A 21,867-nucleotide genomic window follows, 5' to 3' on the forward strand; every position below is an offset into this window, starting at 1 on the left:
GATTTCGCTGCACGGCGTGGGCATGGCGATCTCGCAAATTTTTTATGTTTCACCATGAAACAAAGTTATAACTCCAATGTCCAATCTGCTCCAAACTTGACAAGTTTCATAAGAGTCCTGCACTGAGGACATTTATGTGCCAATATTCAGTTATAATCATAGTGCCACCCACTGGAAACAGGAAAATTTTATCAAAAACAACTATATAAAAAATGGAATTGCTTTCCCTTGGCAGAGCAGTCCCAATGTGCACCTGGGTGTGAGGGCCCATATATTGCTGCTTGCAGCTTTAATTCTTCTTATACTTCTTATACAGAATTAGCTGATAAATCCAGAAGCTTCCTTCTACTGACTAGCTTGGTTTTTTTTTATTCACCGGTCTGTTCCTTAGCCTCTAAAGTGGCTCTTATCCAAGTTTTAGCACTAAAACACCCAATATTTGTCTCATTATGATTAATGACTAACTTAATTATTGTCGTTAAAAAGATGTTAAAACTCAAGGTATGGGTCAGGTTTCCGTCATCCGCTATTGTTTTGCCGCAGTGACTTCTGGGACTTTAATGGAGGAACTTTAATGTACTATGTTTTGTGTATGACTAAATATGTGATGTCCGGAAAATAATGTCATATTTTTTTACTTGTATTCTAGAAAATCAGTAAATTTATCTGTCAAAAAAAAGAACGTTTAGTCTAAAAATATACTTACAGTATCCCTGACCACATCATCAGGTGTATGGGTTTATTTGTTCTGAAAGGCAATGGCAGTGATGCAGGTGCCGCCTCCACGCTGGCACATCAGGAGGGAGATGAATGGGTGCTAAATGGCACCAAGGCCTGGATTACCAACTGCTGGGATGCGTCTGCTGCAGTTGTCTTTGCCACAACAGATAAGAGCTTAAAACACAAGGTACTATCTATTGTGTATTACCATTTTCTCCTCACCACCATTTTTTAAATCAAAAATGTATTTTATCTTTGTTTGTTTTAGCCCAACTGGCTCAACTATTAAACTTTTAATGGTCTCAGTAATTGTGGTAATATACAGGTTGGGAGGCTTACTTAAATTTATTCTGTTACATGTACAAATTACTTCATAAAAAATGTAATCAGTAATGTAATCAAAGTATCACAGTATGAAATTAATGTAATCTGATTATTTTTGGATTACTTCAAAGTCACATATGTAAGTAAAGTCAAGAGAAAAGCAATATGATCTAACATACTTTTATATAGAGCTTATTTTAAAAAATGTTCAGTATTTGAATTTGAAAACCATATTCTGGATTTCCAAAAGAGGACACTTGAACCTTCTGCCTTCATTGAAACATTTGAATCACCATGTAATATGGAGCAGTGTAATATCATGAAATAAAAAATTACCTTATATGGCCATGGGCATTATTTCGACTGCTATTGCTGCTATTGTCAAGCAACTGTTTGATGCCATACACAACAGGGCTTCACCTTTGCGTGTTCGCTGAGAGTAGGCTAATGGTTGAGAGGCAGGAATTTGGCCAATAGTTGCTGCAAGCCATTTATAATCGACCAATTGGTGTCTGAGAAGGTGGAAATTTCAGACAGGGATTAAAGCAATGCAAATATAAACATACATTGCAGCATTAGACTATAAGCACATCGTAATGAAACTAACAAAAGCATTTCAGAGAACAATTTGTGTTAATTTCTACCAAATTAAAATTTATTTGCGTATGCACGAAGAGGTTGTTCATGTGAGCCACGACTGGCAAGAGAGAACCAGAACCATAATCAGGCAGCTGTCTATATTGTGTTATATCAAAAGATTAATTTTTGGTTTTACATGAAAATTTTTTAATCCTGATATGATTCCCTTTTTTTATTTTTTATTTTTTACACAAAATGTACCTATACCAAAATATTTTTTGTATCCTGATTACATAACGCTGTTACATGTATTCAGTTACTCCCCAAGCCTGTGTATATATGATTAGTTTGTGTGAATTCTCTTTTCCAATTGAATTATACTGCCATGGGCAGCTAATCCTGAAGCAAGGAATAACACTGTTAAAAGCAGTTAAATAGTGAAATCTATGTACGGTCATGGGGAAAAGAAAGTCCAACCTCCTTTCCTTCTATGTTTTTATTTATCAAGGCCTAAATAACAATTGTATGGTCCTCAGGTAACAACAAAAAACACAACCGATTTCAATATGATATAATTATTTTATTTACCCCCCCCCCCCCCCCCCCCCTCCCCCAAAAAAATAAACATTCAGAAACCAGAGTTTAGGTCTGGACTTGACTTTTTCATTCAGATTCAAATTTCAAATTTGCTGGTGAGATCACTGTGTCCTATTGCATGACTCAATTTCGGTGTACTTTCTTTTTCCCATGACTGTACACTGGATGAACAGCAATTAGATACTACTACATGTGGAAAACACAGAGGTGTGTATCATACAATGAAACAACATAATGTAGCCAATTTTGTGATACATTGTAATTATTTTAAACTTTTTTTTGCTTCCAATACAAATGTAGTTTACATAGTTTACATTTATATTTCAAAGTGAATATACTTTTGCTGTATATTCTCAGGGAATCAGTGCCTTCCTGGTACCTATGCCTCATCCAGGCCTATCTCTTGGAAAGAAAGAGGATAAGCTTGGAATAAGAGCATCATCCACAGCAAACCTGATTCTGGAGGACTGTCGTATTCCACTTGTTAACTTGTTGGGCCAGTGTGGGATGGGCTTCAAGATTGCCATGGTGAGACTTGGCTTACTAGCATTGTGTATAAAGCTTGATGTATAGTGCATGAAAAATTCTGGTTCTCAAGTTAAGCAGTGTCTCTGATGCTGTCTCTTCTGATGTCCTCCATGTACGGGGAAAACCCCCCCAAAACATGTGCACTTTAAAGGGATGATTGTCACATTTATGTGTTTATTAATACGGTCAGAATTGCATGTAACCTCTGTTTTAGGCCCTGCCTGATCATGTCTCGTGCATTTTCTGAATAGTACTTAGGTCAGTGACTATGTCTCAGGCCTGAGTACTATTCACAATTTCTGTATTAAATCTGTACTAAGCATATGTAACTCAACTCTAAATATGGCCCAAAGTGATGTGTTGCACAAAATACCAACAGTGTTAACATTTACTGTTCAGTACAGTGGTTATATAATCTGGATCTTTAATAATGGGTTTTGTATTCTGTTCATATAACAGCAAACCCTGGACAGTGGGCGCATTGGTATAGCATCTCAGGCTCTTGGGATTGCACAAGCGGCTTTTGACTGTGCAACTGATTATGCTCAGAAGAGGATAGCTTTTGGAGCACCGATTGCAAAGTTGCAAGCAATACAGGTTCAGTACACAAATGCCAAGTTTATTTATGAATATGTCCACATCAGGTTCCACTCCTGTCAGCCAAGAACAAGAATCTGATGCTGTCATGGGCACAGAATCATTCAAACTATATATGTATACTAATGTTAATGTATTAATATGCATATTAATGTACACAGAGTATATTGCTACTGACATATGACTAATATTACTGAAAGTCAGTCTTCATTGACTTGAAGAGAATCTTTCTTTTAGGAGCTCATAGAGTCATCTTTGAATTGTATAGTTAGGACTTGCAACACTAGAAATCATTTTAACAGAAATCTCTCCTCCAGTTTAAGTTGGCAGACATGTCTGTGGCTATAGAAAGTGCTCGTCTTCTCACCTGGAAAGCTGCACTGTTACGAGATGGAAAGAAACCCTACTCTAAGGCTGGTCCTTTTTTCTGTTACATGTGGTTAAGTTTTTACCTACATGTTCTCATGCTCAACAATATATCAAATGTCATATGAGTTACTACTTTCCATCTCCCCTTTTGTTACAGGAAGCTGCTATGGCAAAGCTGACTGCATCTGAAGCAGCAACATTTGTTTCTCATCAGGTAAGAAACAACTCCACACTTAGAATAGTTAATGTAAAATAAAGTGTCTAACCCTTCTGTCCTTTTCCAAATAAAGGCCATTCAGGTGTTGGGGGGAATGGGTTATGTAACAGACATGCCTGCTGAGAGACACTACCGCGATGCCCGCATTACTGAAATCTACGAGGGGACCAGTGAAATTCAGAGACTTGTCATTGCAAACGAGATTTTGAAGGAATATCAGCAATAAGCTGAATTGCATGCAGCAAATGCATGTCAACACAGCAACTCATCAACATTCTTAAATGACTTTTCACATGGCAGTGAGTGCCTGGGGATGCTTACAATGTCTCAAACATATTCTAAATGGTGATATTCTAAATGGTTTGAACATGTCATTTTTGGATATTTAAGGCTGACTTTGCAGGTGTAAGAAGAGCAGTCATTAGACCCTGTAAAAGATACATTTTTAATTCTGCAAGAGGTTGCCTGTCCTGCTGGCTTTTGCCAGTGCAGGATCTGTTTTCACTGCATTTTTTGAGAAATATCTAAGATAATCATGGAAGGATTCTCCTAAATAAGAGGATTACTTTCACTTGGCCAAAAGATCTTCGTGTTCATCAGTATATTAAGAAATTATTACATTTAAATTATAATATTAAACAATTACTGTAGATGATTAAATGTAATAAAATAAATGAATGTGTATGGTTTAGATGTTTCTATATTGTATGTGTTAACATTTGAGAGTTAGAAAATGCTACTTTTTTCCATCTCTTAAACTGACAGCTGGAAGATGAGTACCAAAGGTTGTGAGGGGTTTTGCAGACATACAGTCATATGAAAAAATAAGTACACCCCATGGAAATTGTTGGCTTTTTTGGCATATTTGGACAAGCAAACAGTACCTATTAATATGCTTGAACAAAATCCCAAAATTAGCTTTCTCAATCATATGTTCAACAGAAATATCAATAGATGTGATATTCTTCTGTGGAAAAATGAAGTACACCCTTGGCCCCTTTAGCAGAAATAACTTCTGTAGGCATTTTGCATAATTTTCCACCAGGCTTGATGAATTTTTTGACTACTCTTCCATGCAATATTCTTTCAGTTGCAAGATGTTTTAGTGTTTTCTTGCAGGTACTGCCAATTTCAAATCTCCCCACAACATTTGAATGGAATTCAAATCCGGCCTTTGACTAGGCCATTCCATAACCCTCCATTTCTTATTTTTGAGCCCTTCCTTGGTGGATTTGCTAGTGTGTTTAGGATCATTATCCTTTTGTAAGGTCCACTTTCTGTTCAACTTCAACAAACTTTTGGACAGATGGCCTCATCTTATCTTTAACCACTCTGTGATATGATGCAGAATTCATAGTTGAATCAATGAATGCAAGCTGTCCAGTACCTGAAGTAGAGAAGCAACCCCAAACCATAACATTTCCTCCACCGTGCTTCACAGTTGGTATGAGTTGCTTCTCCTGAAAAGGACACTCTGGTATTTTTGCATGTAGGACAATGCAGACTTTCTGAATACCTTACTTGTGATTAAGGTCAAGGTTCACATTGGATATTGTGCATGACCTTTTACTGTGCACAGCTTGGACAGTAATTCCAGCTGCAAGGTAAATCACATAATATGGTCACTGTAATCCAGTATCATTTCTATAGTAATGACTTACACAGAGACTTGTATGTCAGGTGCTCCATATAAACAGGTTTTTATAAGTGTGCAATTGTTGATATGGTGAAGTTCTCTGTAAGGAAACATTTATTTAGCATTTTTGGAAGGAATCACCAGTGTCAGCAGTTTGAAACTTTCAGAGGTAAAGCTGTACCTTTTTTTTTTTTTTAAAGCATGTTTTTAGACATGGGGAAAGTCTTCAGGATACAGAGGGCATTGCGGTTTCTCAGCAACACATCTGTCTTTGGTATTTGGGGTTTAGTTGCAAACTGATGGCTTCGATCCGAAATTTCTGAAAAATCTTCATGCAGAACAGCTGTGTTGCTAGAGAGAGACTGAGGGGAAACAAATTTCGATCTGGACGTCTTTCTGTGGAAGGTAACTATCAAAAAGCATCTGTGCTCCGTAGTAATTGGAACATGACAATATGCATCACCTACAGTGCATGCGGAAAGTATTCACAGTGCTTCACTTTTTCCACATTTTGTTATGTTACAGCCTTATTCCAATATGGAATAAATTCATTATTTTTCTCAAAATTCTACAAACGATACCCCATAATGACAACGTGAAAGAAGTTTGAAATTTTTGCAAATTTATTAAAAATGAAAAACAAAAAAAAAGCACATGTACATAAGTATTCACAGCCTTTACCATGACACTCAAAATTGAGCTCAGGTGCATCCTGTTTCCACTCATCATCCTTGAGATGTTTCTACAACTTGATTGGAGTCCACCTGTGGTAAATTCAGTTGATTAGACATGATTTGGAAAGGCACACACCTGTCTATATAAGGTCCCACAGTTATCAATGCAAGTCAGAGCACAAACCAAGCCATGAAGTCCAAGGAGCTGTCTGTAGACCTCCGAGACAGGAGTGTATCGAGGCACAAATCTGGGGAATGGTACAGAAACATTTCTGCAGCATTGAAGGTCCCAGCGAGCACAGTGGCCTCCATCATCCGTAAATGGAAGAAGTTTGGAACCACCAGGACCCTTCCTAGAGCTGGCCGCCCAGCCAAACTGAGCTATCAGGGGAGAAGGGCCTTTGTCAGAGTGACCATCAGGTTTTTGGTCACCTCCCTGAGTGAGCTCCAGTGTGTCTCTGTGGAGAGAGGAGAACCTTCCAGAAGAACAACCATCTCTGCAGCACTCCACCAATCAGGCCTGTATGGTTGAGTGGCCAGACGGAAGCCACTCCTCAGTAAAAGGCACATGACAGCCCTGAAGGATTCTCAGACCATGATGAAACAAAGATTGAACTCTTTCGCCTGAATGGCAAGCGTCATGTCTGGAAGAAACCAGGCACCAGTCATCACCTGGCAAATACCATCATTACAGGGAAGCATGGTGGTGGCATCATCATGCTGTGGGAATGTTTTTCAGTGGCAGGAACTGGGAGACTAGTCGGGATCGAGGGAAAGATGAATACAGCAATGTACAGAGACGTCCTTGATGAAAACCTGCTCCAGAGCGCTCTGGACCTCAGACTGGGGTGAAGGTTTATCTTCCAACAGGGCAACGACCCTAAGCACACAGCCAAGATAACGAAGGAGTGGCTACAGGACAACTCTGTGAATGTCCTTGAGTGGCCCAGCCAGAGCCCAGACTTGAGCCCGATTGAACATCTCTGGAGAGGTCTGAAAATGGCTGTGCACCGACGCTCCACATCCAACCTGATGGAGCTTGAGAGGTCCTGCAAAGAAGAATGGGAGAAGCTGTCCAAAAATAAGTGTGCCAAGCTTGTAGCATCATACTCAAAAAGACTTGAGGCTGTAATTGGTGCCAAAGGTGCTTCAACAATGTATTGAGCAAAGGCTGTGAATACTTATGTACATGTACATTTTAAAAAAAAAATAAATTTACAAAGATTTCAAACAAACTTCTTTCATGTTGTCATTATGGGATTTTGTTTGTAGAATTTTGAGGAAAATAATGAATTTAATCCATTTTGGAATAAGGATGTAAAATAACAAAATGTGCAAAAAGTGAAGTGAAGCGCTGTGAATACTTTCCGGATGCACTGTACAACACGTAATCTTGGCCAGAAATCTGCCACTGGCTTTCTGCTTCAGGCTGCCTCGACTCCTTTATATAGGCCAAGCAGATTCTAATTGAAGAAAAATGACGTCACAGCAACCAGAGCCATGTAACTGGTGCAGAATAGAACTCAATGATGTAAGCCCAGCCCTAGAGACAATTCCAAGACAGCTTCCATATTGATTGAATGGGGGAAAATTTGACTTAATCTGGCTCAGGGAATGGTGGCTTAAGCCCGTCTCCTTTCTCCATTAGATGTTTTTATTTATTTATTTATTTGTTGGTTGATTTTTCTGTTTTTGCCCAGGCAGTATAAAAGAGCAAAGTACTTTTAAAAAGTACAATAAATAAATAAATAAATAAAAATAAATAAAGAAAAAGTCAATCATCATTATAAAAACAACAACAAAATGTCAGATGGAGCAGATGTACATTGTAAAGTTTTCAGCTGTACTTAGTGAAAATGTATGGGTATAACAGGTTTTAATACAGATTATAGCCCATGTCTATCTCTAATCAAAGCCTACATCTAACCAAACATTCAAAATAGTAACTTCTTTAGTCTTGAGAATATTTATCAAGTCAGTGAAAAATATAGCATTTCATTAGGACATCACCAGGTTAAAAAAAACAGCACATACAACACTTAATCCTAGCCAGATAACTGCCACTGGCTTTCTGTTTCTAGCTGCTACGACTCATTTATATAGGCCCAGCAGATTCTAACAGAAGCAAAATGATATCACAAAAACCAAAGCCATGTGACTGGTGCGGAATATAACTCAATGATGTAAGCCCAGCCCTAGAGACAATTCCAAGACAGCTTCCATACTGATTGAATGGGCAAAAATTTGACTACCTCTAGAAGTGAATGTGAAACTACAGTAGTAATCTGGCTCAGGGAATGGTGGCTTGAGCCCATCTCTTTCTCCACTAGATGTTTTCATTTATTTCTTTATTTGTTGGTTGATTTTTCTGTATAGTATAAAAGAGCAAAGTGGCTAAAGAAAGAAATGAAAAGAAAAAAAGAAAAAGTCAATCCCCATTATAACAACAACAAAATCTGAAATTATTGTATTTTAAGTTTTAAATATTATAGGTAAGGATGCTCCGATCGATCAGCTGCCAATTGGCATCAGCCGATAATCACATTGCAGCTGATTTGATCGGTAATCTCTAAATTTGCCCGAGCTCACAAACCGATCGCAATTCGATGATGTAAAACGTGAGGATGTAAAACACATGATGACGTTAAACTTTAGCGCTGCAGTCGTCAGCACTAGTGTGGAATTTTTACTAGGTCTCAAGAAACAATAAATATTCACCATTTGCCATGTATTTTTAAAAGCCTATTAAAATGTTAATTGTAAAATGAATTTGTTGTGCTTATTTATTTGATACTCAATTAAAACAGCAATCTACAACCTGACTGTAAATAATACAACCAAGGCAACATCTGTGAAAAAAAAGGTTAACAGTCATGGTCAACAGAGAGCTTACAGATCACTTATATAAAGCTTGAACAATCGGGTTCACGTTGAGATGAGCAATTTGATATGTCACATGTCTATGTTGTGGTTGTTTTGTGATTCCACTTATTTGTGGGGTTAACTGATGTCACTAGAATACCAATAATGGAATTCTCCTCGTTGAGTGTTTTGATGTCACATGTCTATGCTGAGGTACTTTTGTGATTCCACTTATTTTGGGGGGTTAATCTGCACTTGATCATGCATGTCATGCATTTCTGCACACTGTGTTGAGGGTATTGTCATCCCCCATAATGCAGCTCTCCTCACTGAGCCGATCGTTTTGATCTATGACATGGCTGCAGTAGTTTGGTGATTAGTTTAGTTTCTTTTGCTCCTCTAGACTCATTTTACATCACTGTGCATTGGGGATTCTGATGGGAAATTCCATGTGATCTGCATATGGGGTCCATTCCCAAATAGGATTTCCTGATTTTTTGGACCAAGCAGAACATTCTGGATACGTTATTTATGTCTCGGTCACTGACAGTGTGGGAGTTAGGGCGGGGTCCATATTTCCTCATTATTTTCAAAGGGTAACATGCTTATAAAGCAAAACAGTATATTGGCTTCCTCAAGCCAACATAAATAGAGGTTACATTTTCTGAGTGGTGCTTGCCCTTTGCATGTGGCTGCACATGCCGGTCAGTGGGGGGAGCTACTTGCGTGTGTTTGGTGAACCATAACTAATTCGACATATATCTGTATCTGATTGTATTTGATTTGTAAATAAGATTTTAATAATAATAATAATAATAATAATAATAATAATAATAATAATAATAATAACACCCTGCAGCTCTCACCTGGTTTCCCCACTGAAGCTAAGCAGGGTTGAGCCTGGCCAGTACATGGATGGTAGACCTCCTGGGGGGAAACTGAGGTTGCTGCTGTAAGTGGTATTAGTGAGGCCAGCAGGGGTGCTCACTCTGTGATCTGTGTATTGCCTACTGCCTGAGTACAGTGATGAGGGCACTGCACTACAATTTAAAAAAAAAACAACAACAACAACAACCCACCATCTTTCAGATGAGACGTTAAACTGAGGTCCTGACTCTATGTGCTCATTAAAAATCCCAGGGAACTTCTCGTAAAGAATAGGGGTATAACCCTGGTGTCTCCCTTGTGTCCTGGCAAAATTCCCCCATTGGCCTTATCTATCATGGCCCATCACTGATTTGGCTACATCACTCTCCAACAATAGCTGGTGTGGGTGTTCTGGCTCACTATGGCTGCCGTTGCATCATCCAGGTGGATGCTACACACTGGTGGTGGTTAAGGAGATTTCCCCCCATACAATGTAAAGCACTTTGAGTGCCTAAAAAAGCACTATATAAATCTAAGGTATTATTATTATTATTAATTAACCAGAACATCCATAATGCAACTATCCTTAATGAGCTGATTGTTTTGGTATGTTGCAGTAGTTTTGTGATTACACTTATTTTGGGGATTAACGTGACGTTAGTGACATCGATTTGTACATATTTTATTATTATAATGATTCCAATCAAAACAAAACTGACTGCAAAAGAAAGAACTACAAAAGGAGGAACTGCATCTACCTACAATACAAGTAACCTAATAAAACATCTTGAACATAAAACGCAGCATGAGGAGTTCATTACTAGCAACACACATCACCAATGATGCAGGCTATGTGAGAAAAAAAATAACAGCTTGTTCCCTGTGTGTTGTTCTTGATGTTCAACCACTATCAGTCACTTGACAACAAGGGATTCCAACTCAAAGAAAACAAAAACATGCTTTACTTACAGTTGTACAGAAGTACTTTTAAAATCAATTGCCTAAGAACAAACTTAGAGGCCTAAGTACATGAACACAGGTGTAGTTTTTAATCACCACTGTTTAAATAAAATGTTAATTGATGCTCCTGATTAATAGTAAAGCCCAACTCACAAAAACACATTTTATACACTGTACACTTTATTAACAAACATAATCTATAAAGAGGTAATGAGTGTGCAACCTATGGCTGCATAGCAAACTTATGCTAGAAACTAATATACAAGTTCACCATCCCACTGTAAATAACACATTTTAGGTGAATGGTTTTGTAATTACAACTGACCGATCACTACAGACAAAACAGGGAGATTCAGATTGTCATGGCAGAGACTGGGCAAGGTTTTCACTGGGTGATTTAGTAGAATTGGCAGAATTCTTGATAGTTTTTTTTCTACACTGATTAACTTAATTGGATGCTAAGCTGAAATGTAATTAAGATGCATAGGAGTATTCAATTGATATACTGCATACAGTCACTGACTGAGTAAAAGAGACCTTTCAGATTTGTACTGAGTGCTTTGAAGGTCAAACTGTAAGGACTAAAAAGTATGTTTTCTGTTGAATGTAATTAGGTAAGAGTACAAGTATTCTATTTGTAAAACACTCAAGCATAAACTATAAATATTTCAAAATAATATTTAAATGTATTTAAAAACATTTTAAACAATATTATGTTCATTCCTAAAACAGAGGAGGGACTGAACATCATATTAGGCAGGCCTCCATAGCCTGAAGCTCTTGCAGCTCCTTACAGTGAGGGTCACAATGGAGGGAGATCAGGCGCCGGGCTAAAGGAATTACTGAAAGAGCAGATGACCGATCTCCTCTGCAAGAATGAAAGCAGGTATTAATATAAGTTTTGTTTATCAAGCAAATGACAGCACCTACAGAAAAATGTATAACACACACAGTAAGTGATATATTGAGCTTGTCCTGCAAAATCTGGAGCCAATTCCTATATGGAGCTTGGAAGCTGGCAAAAGTATTTGAATATGAATTTCAAATAGTTGCATTATATAAACACCTCATAAAATAAAATAAATATTGTTTTTTTTAAAAAATAAATTTGCAAAGATTTCAAACAAACTTCTTTCACGTTGTCATTATGGGATATTGTTTGTAGAATTTTGAGGAAAATAATGAATTTAATCCATTTTGGAATAAGGCTGTAACATAACAAAATGTGGATAAAATGAAGCGCTGTGAATACTTTCCGGATACACTGTATAATACTCTTACAGCATACTTTAACTTTAATGTCCATTTTTATTTTGGACTGTCTATACCCATTTCTAATGGCTGTAGACAGTCCAAAATAAAAATTTAAATATAATCTCGTGTCTTACCCATTGAAATGTAGCTGAGCAAGTTTAAATTGCTGTCTCCCGAGCTCCACACTGTCCTTCCCATACTGCAAACAAACGGCAGCAATGCTACTTTTTAAATGTGATGCAGCCTGCCTCCAAAGCCCTGCAGAGTACAAAATAACTGTTGATATTCCTGTGTGTTTATTACAGTTCTGTATCATGAAGCCTCATTTTTAGAAGTACTTTATTATTCAAGACCTATGAGCCACTGGTAAACCTGGTAAATGTTCAGATGCTAAAGGGTATTTAAAGAATAAAAAAATACATAAAAATACACATATGCTGTTCTCACCCATGGTAGCATATGCTCGAGCCATTGCATCAGCTAGTTCGCCATGCAAAGGGTGTGTCTTCATTAAGATACTGTCTGCCAGATTGACTGCTTTCTGCAAGATACTTAGGGCACCATCTCAACCAGAGAAAAAATAACATTACATTAATAAAGGTCTTTCTATAACTTAAGGTATTCATCTTGAAAAGGACTTTTCTTTATGCACACAATCATTCCAAAATAAATAATTAAAATGCATTTCTGAAATGTTTTCTACAATGCACTCACTGACTCACTTATTTGATTGTTCTCCATGAGTTCTAAAGATTGCTCCAAGTGGTGCTGTAGTATTTGCATTCTTCTCTGCAGCTCTGTATTTGAAATGTGGTGATCACAGGACAACTGTGAACACACATGCACATCCACACTCACCTGAAAAGACAAGCAAAGTCTTAAATAATCCTCCGATATCCACAGGAGGGATGGTCATACACTCGATATCTACTTTATTAATACATTCATTATTTAAATCAGCCAATCATGTGGCAGCAGCACAATGCAAAACATACAGATATAGGTCAAGAGCTTCAGGTAATGTTCACATAAAACATCAGAATGAAGAATAAGTGTGATCTCTGTGACTTTCATCGTGGCATCGTTGTTGTTAACAGATGGGCTGGTCCGAGTATTTTACAGAATGGTGCGATTAAAAAAAAAAAAAAACATTGAGTGAGCGACAGTTCTGTCGGTGGAAACGCCTTGTTGATTAGAGAGGCCAGAGGAACATGGCCAGATTGGTTCGTGCTGCCAGGAAGGATACAGTAACTCAAACAATTGTGGTGAGCAGCAACCATCAACCTTGACCATCGACAACAGCAGAAGCCCACTTTGGGTTCCAGTCCTGTCAGCCAAGAACAGGAATCTGAGGCTATCATGGGCACAGGTTTAGTGATGCTGGACAGTTGAAGATCTCATCCCAGCCCATCTGGCACCAACAACCACGCCATGGTTAAAGTCACAGAGATCACATTTTCCCCCATACCAATGTTTCATGTGAACATTAACTGAAGCTCTTGACTTGTATCTGCATTATTTTATGCATTGTGCTGCTGCCACATGATTGGCTGATTGGATAACTGCATCAATGAGCAGATGTACTGATGTTCCTATTAAAGTGATGGGTGAGTGTATGTATCAGTTTTGAATATCACCATTATTTTTAATGAATCATTTCACAACAAATCTGAAGATTGAGTTTATAAAGCACAAGGCAGGAATAGAAAGAAATACTTTTGTATAGAGAACCCAATAAAGACATGCGTAGTACATTTCAAGGGTATAATTATTATTATTATTATTATTATTATTATTATTATTATTATTATTATCATCTGTTCTTGCAAGAGTGTAGAGAGTTGAAGGTGATGGTGAATATTATGCAGCTAAATCAGGAACTCATCATGTTACCTTAAGGAAGCTTCCACATTTTTCACACTTAAGACCATTAAAGTTTAATGGTAATGTCCTTCTCTCAGCTAGCTCCAGCTTGCAAGCATCACACTGACAGTGGAAGAAGTACTGCTTCAGCAACAGGCGCTGGCGCTTCTCAACATCCATTCTGCTACAGTGAGGACCTGGCAGAGGGGGGTAAGATAATCAGCCTCGGACACTTTGGCCATGAGTTACATTTATATAGATACATGTATACTGAATGCCAAGCTGGCAAAGGCTGTCAGAATAGTGCATCTATGCACCTGATGTGGGTTTAGGTCTTTTGCTTGTACTGTCACTATTTGTAATACAGGTAAGTGAAGTATGCCCCTTACCTGCCTTTGTACTTTTTTTTTTGTCTATGTCCAAACTATGACATGCAAAATGTAACAAAAGTAGTTAATGATAATACTGCAATGATCATGGAAATTTATCCAATAAGGGTTACTGTTTAACCTTGCATAATATTATTTTTTTTTAAAATACATAACCTTATGTACTATTACCCACATACATTCCCTAATCTCACATTCAATGAGAGTGCAGCTTTGTAATAGTTTTATATGGGCTTGGCTGAGACAAGTCCCTGAACTGACCGCAATGGCAAAGAAATAGTCAGAATTCACCTGGAAATGCACTCTTTATAACACAGGTCCCCAACGCCTGGATCACGTCCTAGTACCGGGCCGTGGAAGAAATGCTATCGGTTCACAAGACTGTTCTGGGAAAAATGTCTATATACAGTGCTGTGAAAAAGTATTTGCTAAAACAAAGTTACAGAGCAGACTGGACTTTTGCAACACACTTCAAGTCATTGTACCCAATCCCTCCTCATTGAGAATGTATTATTACAGGGAAACAAGCCCAAGGCTTCCAGTGATTGAGCGTTATGGTGAGTTGTAATGTTTTGTTTGTTTAGTTTGTGTAATATGCAGTTGACATTGTGGTGTAATTTGACAATTTCATGTAAATTAAATGTTAAATAAATTAGTACATTAATGAGTGTTCTGATCACAACTCGACTCTTTTGGAGAAGTCTCATCTGCCTCCGATACTGACTGTTTTCACACTAGGCAGTTTTTCCTCTACTAGCACACAGTCTACATGGAATCCTAAAGAAAGTGGTCTACTGGGCTACTTTTTGTGGACAGCACTACGAAATTATTCTGAAAAGCATCAAACAATTTCAAGTGCTTTTTAATTCACCTGATCAATCAGGTCACAGCTCAGGGGCAAGCAAGAAATATTAAAGACAGAATGCTTCTAAAAATAATAGACTTGTTAGTGAATGAATATAAGGACCATAATGATGTGTTGAATCCTGTTTAATGCAGGGGTGTCTAGTATAAGTGAGACTGCAGGGCTGAGCCCCCTGTCTTTCAAAGATAAAAAGTAAATAATATAAGGCATTTATAATATAAAGACATTAATATAAGGTTTCATTTTTAGGGCCTTTCAATGCCTTCCCCAGTGTTGGGAAAGTTACTCAAAAAAATTAATCCACTACAGATGACTAATGAATACTTTAAAATTGTAATCTGATTACTGCATGTGAAAAGTAATCAGATTACTAATTACTTTACTTTCATGTTACTTTCAAAACCTAACAAACCTACAAAAATACACTATAAAGTGAAATTCAGTTTTTTCTGTAATTTTAGCACACGTCAATGTATGACATGATGAGAAAAAGTTGGATTTACCATAAAACCTGCCTCGATTGTTGTCACTGTTTGTAGGACTATTAGACCAATAAAATATAAAACTTTTCTAACTAGGCTATCGCTAGCCAAGGGGAGGCACAGCTAAGCTATCATTATATGGGTTTAGCTGCTACAGTGCCATGCAAAGTACATTCTTTCCTTATGCTCTGCTTAGATCATGTTCATGTAAACTGGAACTCATATAGACATTTACACACCTTGCTTTTCTGCTCAGCATCAGAGGATGTTGCTGTTTCAGTTTCAACCCATTTACTGGTTTAAAAAATAAAAAAATTTTTTTAAAAAATCGGCGAATATCCATTTTTCCTCACACTGTGTGAGGCAGAATTGAGATCTGTCAGCCAATAAGACACGAGTGTTTCTACATATTTTCCTGTAAACCCTGTCTGATTGGTCTCGCCTCCGTTCACCAAAGATATTAAATTATAGGCTGTCTTCTTTTACTGACATTCAGTTACATAGTGACGAACCGCTCCAAGTGGATAATTTTCGGGGCAAAATGTGATTTATTTTAAAAATGCTTAATTTACTTAAGCATTTTTACTTAATATTGTTTTCATAAGAATAAATTTGTAATGCAAGTAACAATTTTGATATCAGTAACTGTAAACAAACTACATAAATTTTAAATGTAATATGTTAAAACATTACTGTGTTATCAGAAAAAGTAATTACCAAATTCAAATTCAGTAAGGATTACTGCATGCCTATTAACATGAACTGGATAGCTAGATATTTCTAGAAACCAACTGAACCATATATATATATATATATATATATATATATATATATATATATATATATATATATATATATATATATATATATATATATATATACATATATATATATATATATACATATATACACACACACACACACACACACACACACAGGTATCTCACAAAATTGAGTACATCCCTCACATTTTTGTAAATACTTGATTATATCTTTTCATGTGGCAACACTGAAGAAATGACACTTTGCTACAATGTAAAGTAGTGAGTGTACAGCTTATGTAACAGTGTAAATTTGCTGTCCCTTCAAAATAACTCAACAAACAGCTATTAATGTCTAAACCGCTGGCAACAAAAGTGAGTACACCCCTAAGTGAAAATGTCCAAATTGGGCCCAATTAGCCATTGTCCCTCCCCGGTGTCATGTGACTTGCTAGTGTTACAAGATCTCAGGTGTGAATGGGGAGCAGGTGTGTTAAATTTGGTGTCATCACTCTCACACTCCCTCATACTGGTCACTGGAAGTTCAACATGGCACCTCATGACAAAGAACTCTCTGAGGATCTGAAAAAAAGAATTGTTGCTCTACATAAAGATGGCTTATGCTATAAGAAGATTGACCCTGACACTGAGTTGCAGCACGGTGGCCAAGACCATACAGCAGTTTAACAGGACAGGTTCCACTCAGAACAGGCCTCGCCATGGTCGACCAAAGAAGTTGAGTTCACGTGCTCAGCGTCATAACCAGAGGTTGTGTTTGGGAAATAGACATATGAGTGCTGCCAGCATTGCTGCAGAGGTTGAAGTGGTGGGGGGTCAGCCTGTCAGTGCTCAGACCATACGCCGCACACTGAATCAAATTGGTCTGCATGGCTGTCGTCCCAGAAGGAAGCCTCTTCAAAAGATGATGCACAAGAAAGCCCGCAAACAGTTTGCTGAAGACAAGCAGACTAAGGACATGAGAGAGAGATAGTTTGTATATATTGTAACCGTAGTTTTGACAGGTATAGGTCAAAGGTCAAAAAGATACACATTCTAACTCTCTATATCTAGATCAAAGGTCATGATCATAAAAATATGAATAGTTATGTTAAATCTGGATCACATCCATTCGTGACCATATATGGTGCTGCCATGTGTGTTTTTCCGCCCCACACGTTGCGCACACCTAGTACATCTTTTCACATAGAATATGAAACTCTCTGTGGTAGGACATAAAAATATATATAGTTTTGTTAAATCTGGTTCACATCCAAATCGTGACCATACCTGGTACGACCATTTGTTCCCCCCCACCCCACACACAGATACAAGTTGCATACTCATGTTTTTCTCACACTCTGTGGTAGGTCATCGACCATGTGTCCCCCCCCCCCACACACACACACAGACAAAAGTTGCATACTCATGTTTTTCCTCTTCACATAGAATATGAAGCTCTCTGTGGTAGGTCATAATAATATATATAGTTTTGTTAAATCTGGTTCACATCCAAATCGTGACCATACCTGGTACGACCATTTGTTCCCCCCACCCCACCCCAACCCCTCCCCAACCCCTCCCCACACAGACAAAAGTTGCATACTCATGATTTTCCTCTTCACATAGAATATGAAGCTCTCTGTGGTAGGTCATAAGAATATATATAGTTTTGTTAAATCTGGTTCACATCCAAATCGTGACCATACCTGGTACGACCATGTGTATCCCACATCCAAACAAAAATATGACGCACACAAACGCACTTTATTTTCACATTATTTAAAAGGAATTTAAGTGTTATGTACTAAATTACCATAATTATGAGCACAAGTTGTTAAGTTGACAATCATTTTTAAAATTACATTTCTCCATTTAGATTGTCTGCAGTAGAATGCAGTCTTTTAATCCAGGAAAAATGACTGCCTTTAAGTTTTATAACAATAGTAAGTAAAATCCAGCGTGATTTACATTACAAATCTCATACGTAACATCTCTGCAGGATTTATAGACGTTAAAGCACTGAATGAAATGAACAATATAGACAAAAAATAAACACTCTGTGTCTACTACTTTTATCTCTCATAGAACTATCCACAGTCCAAAGGCTGTGGAGCTAGAAGGCTACGCGTGCGAATGACAAAAGATTTTTAAAAATAAAATAAAAAATGTATCAATACATGAAATTAGATTACACAATGTAGTTGAGGTTTACATGAATAAGCAGAAATGTAATCATGCTTATCTTTCCTATAGCACAATTGAAAAGCCCTCTCTAGATGAACAGATTTGTCAAATGAAACTTTTTCCTTCTTTTCCACTGCAACGGTAAACTAAAGAGTGGATATTCAAATGACAATGCTAAATATGACTAGCATTAGCTACGTGTACTAGTGCAAAATAGTCCATCAAATGTATTAGCCGGTGTAGCCTATACACGAGTCCACTATCGGTCATATCGCAACTGAGAACATGCCCCAAATTCATTGCTTTAGTAGAATTTAATGGTAAGTGAAATGATAATCACATTGTAATGTACTTAGTATTTGTTCAGTCTACAGGTCCTCTAACACTCTGTTAAATGAATAAATGTAAATGTACTACAACGTAAATTTTGTTTTAAATCAATTAACGCAGAAATTACACACAATATTAAGTTGATGTAATTATCAACATTATTATGTCAACACCACTCATCAAAATAATGTGTACAACTTTAAATATTTAATTAATTCAATAAATTAGAATTTTTATCTTGCAACCACACATTAAATTTAGATTGTGGGGGTTTGTTTTGTATAGCTCCGCTGTTAGAAAATACACGATGGTTGAATGTGAACATAAATGAGCAGAATGTAAGCTTGTGAAATAAATTCAACTTTATTGATTGCACTTTTTGAGAAAATGACATGACTTTGAATAAAACTTTACTGAAATAAATACTCTAAAACATTGATATACCCGAAGAAATGTAAAAAAGAAAAAATAATTAAAAAAAACTTTTTACATACCTTCTAAATAGGTCCCTTTAGGAGGTAAACGTTTTAAAGACGGTGTTTTATAAGAAACGCGCGTATTACATGCCTTCTAAACCTAACCCTTTAGGATGTAAAATGCTGCTTAAAAGAATCGAGAGTTTTGTTTAAACTAGAAGACACAATTTCCAGGGAATGTCTTGTAGGCCTATACACAGTGTCCTACACATCTGAGGTGTGTGTGTGTATGTGGGTGTGGGGGTGTGCGTGCGTGTGTGTGGGTGTGTTAGAGAGAGAGAGAGAGAGAGAGAGAGAGAGAGAGAGAGAGAGAGAGAGAGAGAGAGAGAGAGAGAGAGAGAGTCGAGTGTTTCCTGGGGGTTTGCTGACCAGACTGCTTACAGTGTGTTTATGTTAATGAATCAAGGTACGAGTCGTGTGTTTTAGGGTTTAACGATCCCTACCAATGTGTACATTTGTGGTTTAAGTGAATCTTTGTTTCTGAAATTACTTCTGTGGTAATTATCAGTTTGTGTAACTAATCTATCAGAAAATACTAGACCTGGTGACTGAATGTGGTAGATGTATTAGAATTTTGGACATGTTATGCATGTGTAGCTCCCTATGTGTATGATCTATGTGTAATCCTTCTGTCAAGAAATGAACAGACTGAGGTTTGTGAAATAATTGAACTGTTTATTGGCTACGTTGTTGAGAAAAACACCGTGATGTGTAAAACATTTCTACAGTCCTTCAAGGCTGTATGATGTCGTTGTTCTCTTTTACTGAAAGAAAGGTCAAAACCATCGGTGTTATTCGTTGTGGAGACTGAAGTGACAATATGTCTGAAGAAAATGAAAATATGTATTACATATCCTACCTTCTAACCAGGTTATTTTAAGGGTGAAAAAACCTTTTTTAAAGACGGTGTTTTAAAAGAGTCGTGCATTTTGTTTAAACTATAAACGAGATTTCAGAAAATGGTACGCCAACGAGGATACTTACACAGAACTATCGCTAAATACATAAGCTTTCGTCTATGCTTTGACATCCCATGTCCCAGCAGTACATTTATGACCTCTGATGACCATGTGGGTGTGCGGGGGGTGGGTGTGAGAGAGAGAGACACAGGTGTTCTTTCGGGGGTTTTGCTGACCAGAATTCTTACAAATGTGTTTGTTAACGAATTAAAGGGAGTCGTGTCTCAGTGTTAAAATAGTGGTTAAGACGTCGTAGTGGGTGTGGGGGTGTGCGTGCGTGTGTGTGGGTGTGTTAGAGAGAGAGAGAGAGAGAGAGAGAGAGTCGAGTGTTTCCTGGGGGTTTGCTGACCAGACTGCTTACAGTGTGTTTATGTTAATGAATTAAGGTACGAGTCGTGTGTTTTAGGGTTTAACGATCCCTACGAATGTGTACATTTGTGGTTTAAGTGAATCTTTGTTTCTGAAATTACTTCTGTGGTAATTATCAGTTTGTGTAACTAATCTATCAGAAAATACTAGACCTGGTGACTGAATGTGGTAGATGTATTAGAATTTTGGACATGTTATGCATGTGTAGCTCCCTATGTGTATGATCTATGTGTAATACTTCTGTCAAGAAATGAACAGACTGAGGTTTGTGAAATAATTGAACTGTTTATTGGCTACGTTGTTGAGAAAAACACTGTGATGTGTAAAACATTTCTACAGTCCTTCAAGGGTTAGGAGGCAGAAAAACATTTAAAGACGGTGTTTTAAAAGAGTCGCGCATTTTGTTTAAACTATAAACAAGATTTCAGAAAATGGTACGCCAACGAGGATACTTACACAGAACTGTCGCTAAATACATAAGCTTTCGTCTATGCTTTGACATCCCGTGTCCCAGCAGTACATTTATGACCTCTGATGACCATGTGGGTGTGCGGGGGGTGGGTGTGAGAGAGAGAGACACAGGTGTTCTTTCGGGGGTTTTGCTGACCAGAATTCTTACAAATGTGTTTGTTAACGAATTAAAGGGAGTCGTGTGTCTCAGTGTTAAAATAATGGTTAAGACGTCGTAGTTAAAACACAGAAGAAACTCTGCAACTATCTGTTACTATGTCTGCTCCAAGAAATCCTAATACCCTTAGAAGATTGCTGTGTATTCACCAACAAGAGGACCTGTTGAAATGAGAGAGGACCTGACTTTTGCTCCAAAATTTTTTTTTTTTTAAAAGCAAGACGTTAGATTGACAATTTATTAATGAAGGTAATGTAAATACGTTGTTGTTTAACCCTGAGCAGGGCGTCAACAGCTCCAGAGATCCTGTCTTAAGTCCGAGGGTTTAGTTAGGAGGTAGAAAAACATTTAAAGACGACGTTTTAAAAGAAACAAGT

General features: G+C 37.4%; 2 protein-coding genes across 5 annotated transcripts in view; one reads left to right on the plus strand and one right to left on the minus strand.

Annotated features, from left to right (window-relative positions):
• The window catches only part of acads (acyl-CoA dehydrogenase short chain), a 33,648-nt gene extending 29,026 nt beyond the window's left edge, over positions 1-4,622 (plus strand). For both annotated transcript variants that reach the window (XM_053686619.1, XM_053686618.1), the window contains 6 exons: positions 756-907; positions 2,578-2,748; positions 3,208-3,345; positions 3,663-3,762; positions 3,876-3,928; positions 4,005-4,622. In XM_053686619.1, coding sequence (XP_053542594.1) covers positions 756-907; positions 2,578-2,748; positions 3,208-3,345; positions 3,663-3,762; positions 3,876-3,928; positions 4,005-4,157 — 767 coding nt within the window. In that variant the 3' untranslated portion in view covers positions 4,158-4,622. The remainder of the gene's footprint in view (positions 1-755; positions 908-2,577; positions 2,749-3,207; positions 3,346-3,662; positions 3,763-3,875; positions 3,929-4,004) is intronic.
• A 6,287-nt stretch (positions 4,623-10,909) lies between these two features.
• smyd4 (SET and MYND domain containing 4) overlaps positions 10,910-21,867 on the minus strand; it is a 37,896-nt gene continuing 26,938 nt past the window's right edge. For all 3 annotated transcript variants that reach the window (XM_017489544.3, XM_017489543.3, XM_017489547.3), the window contains 5 exons: positions 14,078-14,244; positions 12,907-13,042; positions 12,632-12,748; positions 12,319-12,442; positions 10,910-11,798 (listed from right to left, as the gene is read on the minus strand). In XM_017489544.3, the coding sequence (XP_017345033.1) occupies positions 11,678-11,798; positions 12,319-12,442; positions 12,632-12,748; positions 12,907-13,042; positions 14,078-14,244 (665 nt within the window). In that variant the 3' untranslated portion in view covers positions 10,910-11,677. The remainder of the gene's footprint in view (positions 11,799-12,318; positions 12,443-12,631; positions 12,749-12,906; positions 13,043-14,077; positions 14,245-21,867) is intronic.

Source organism: Ictalurus punctatus, chromosome 16 (genome assembly GCF_001660625.3).
Source record: "Ictalurus punctatus breed USDA103 chromosome 16, Coco_2.0, whole genome shotgun sequence".
Taxonomy (NCBI): Eukaryota; Metazoa; Chordata; class Actinopteri; order Siluriformes; family Ictaluridae; genus Ictalurus; species Ictalurus punctatus.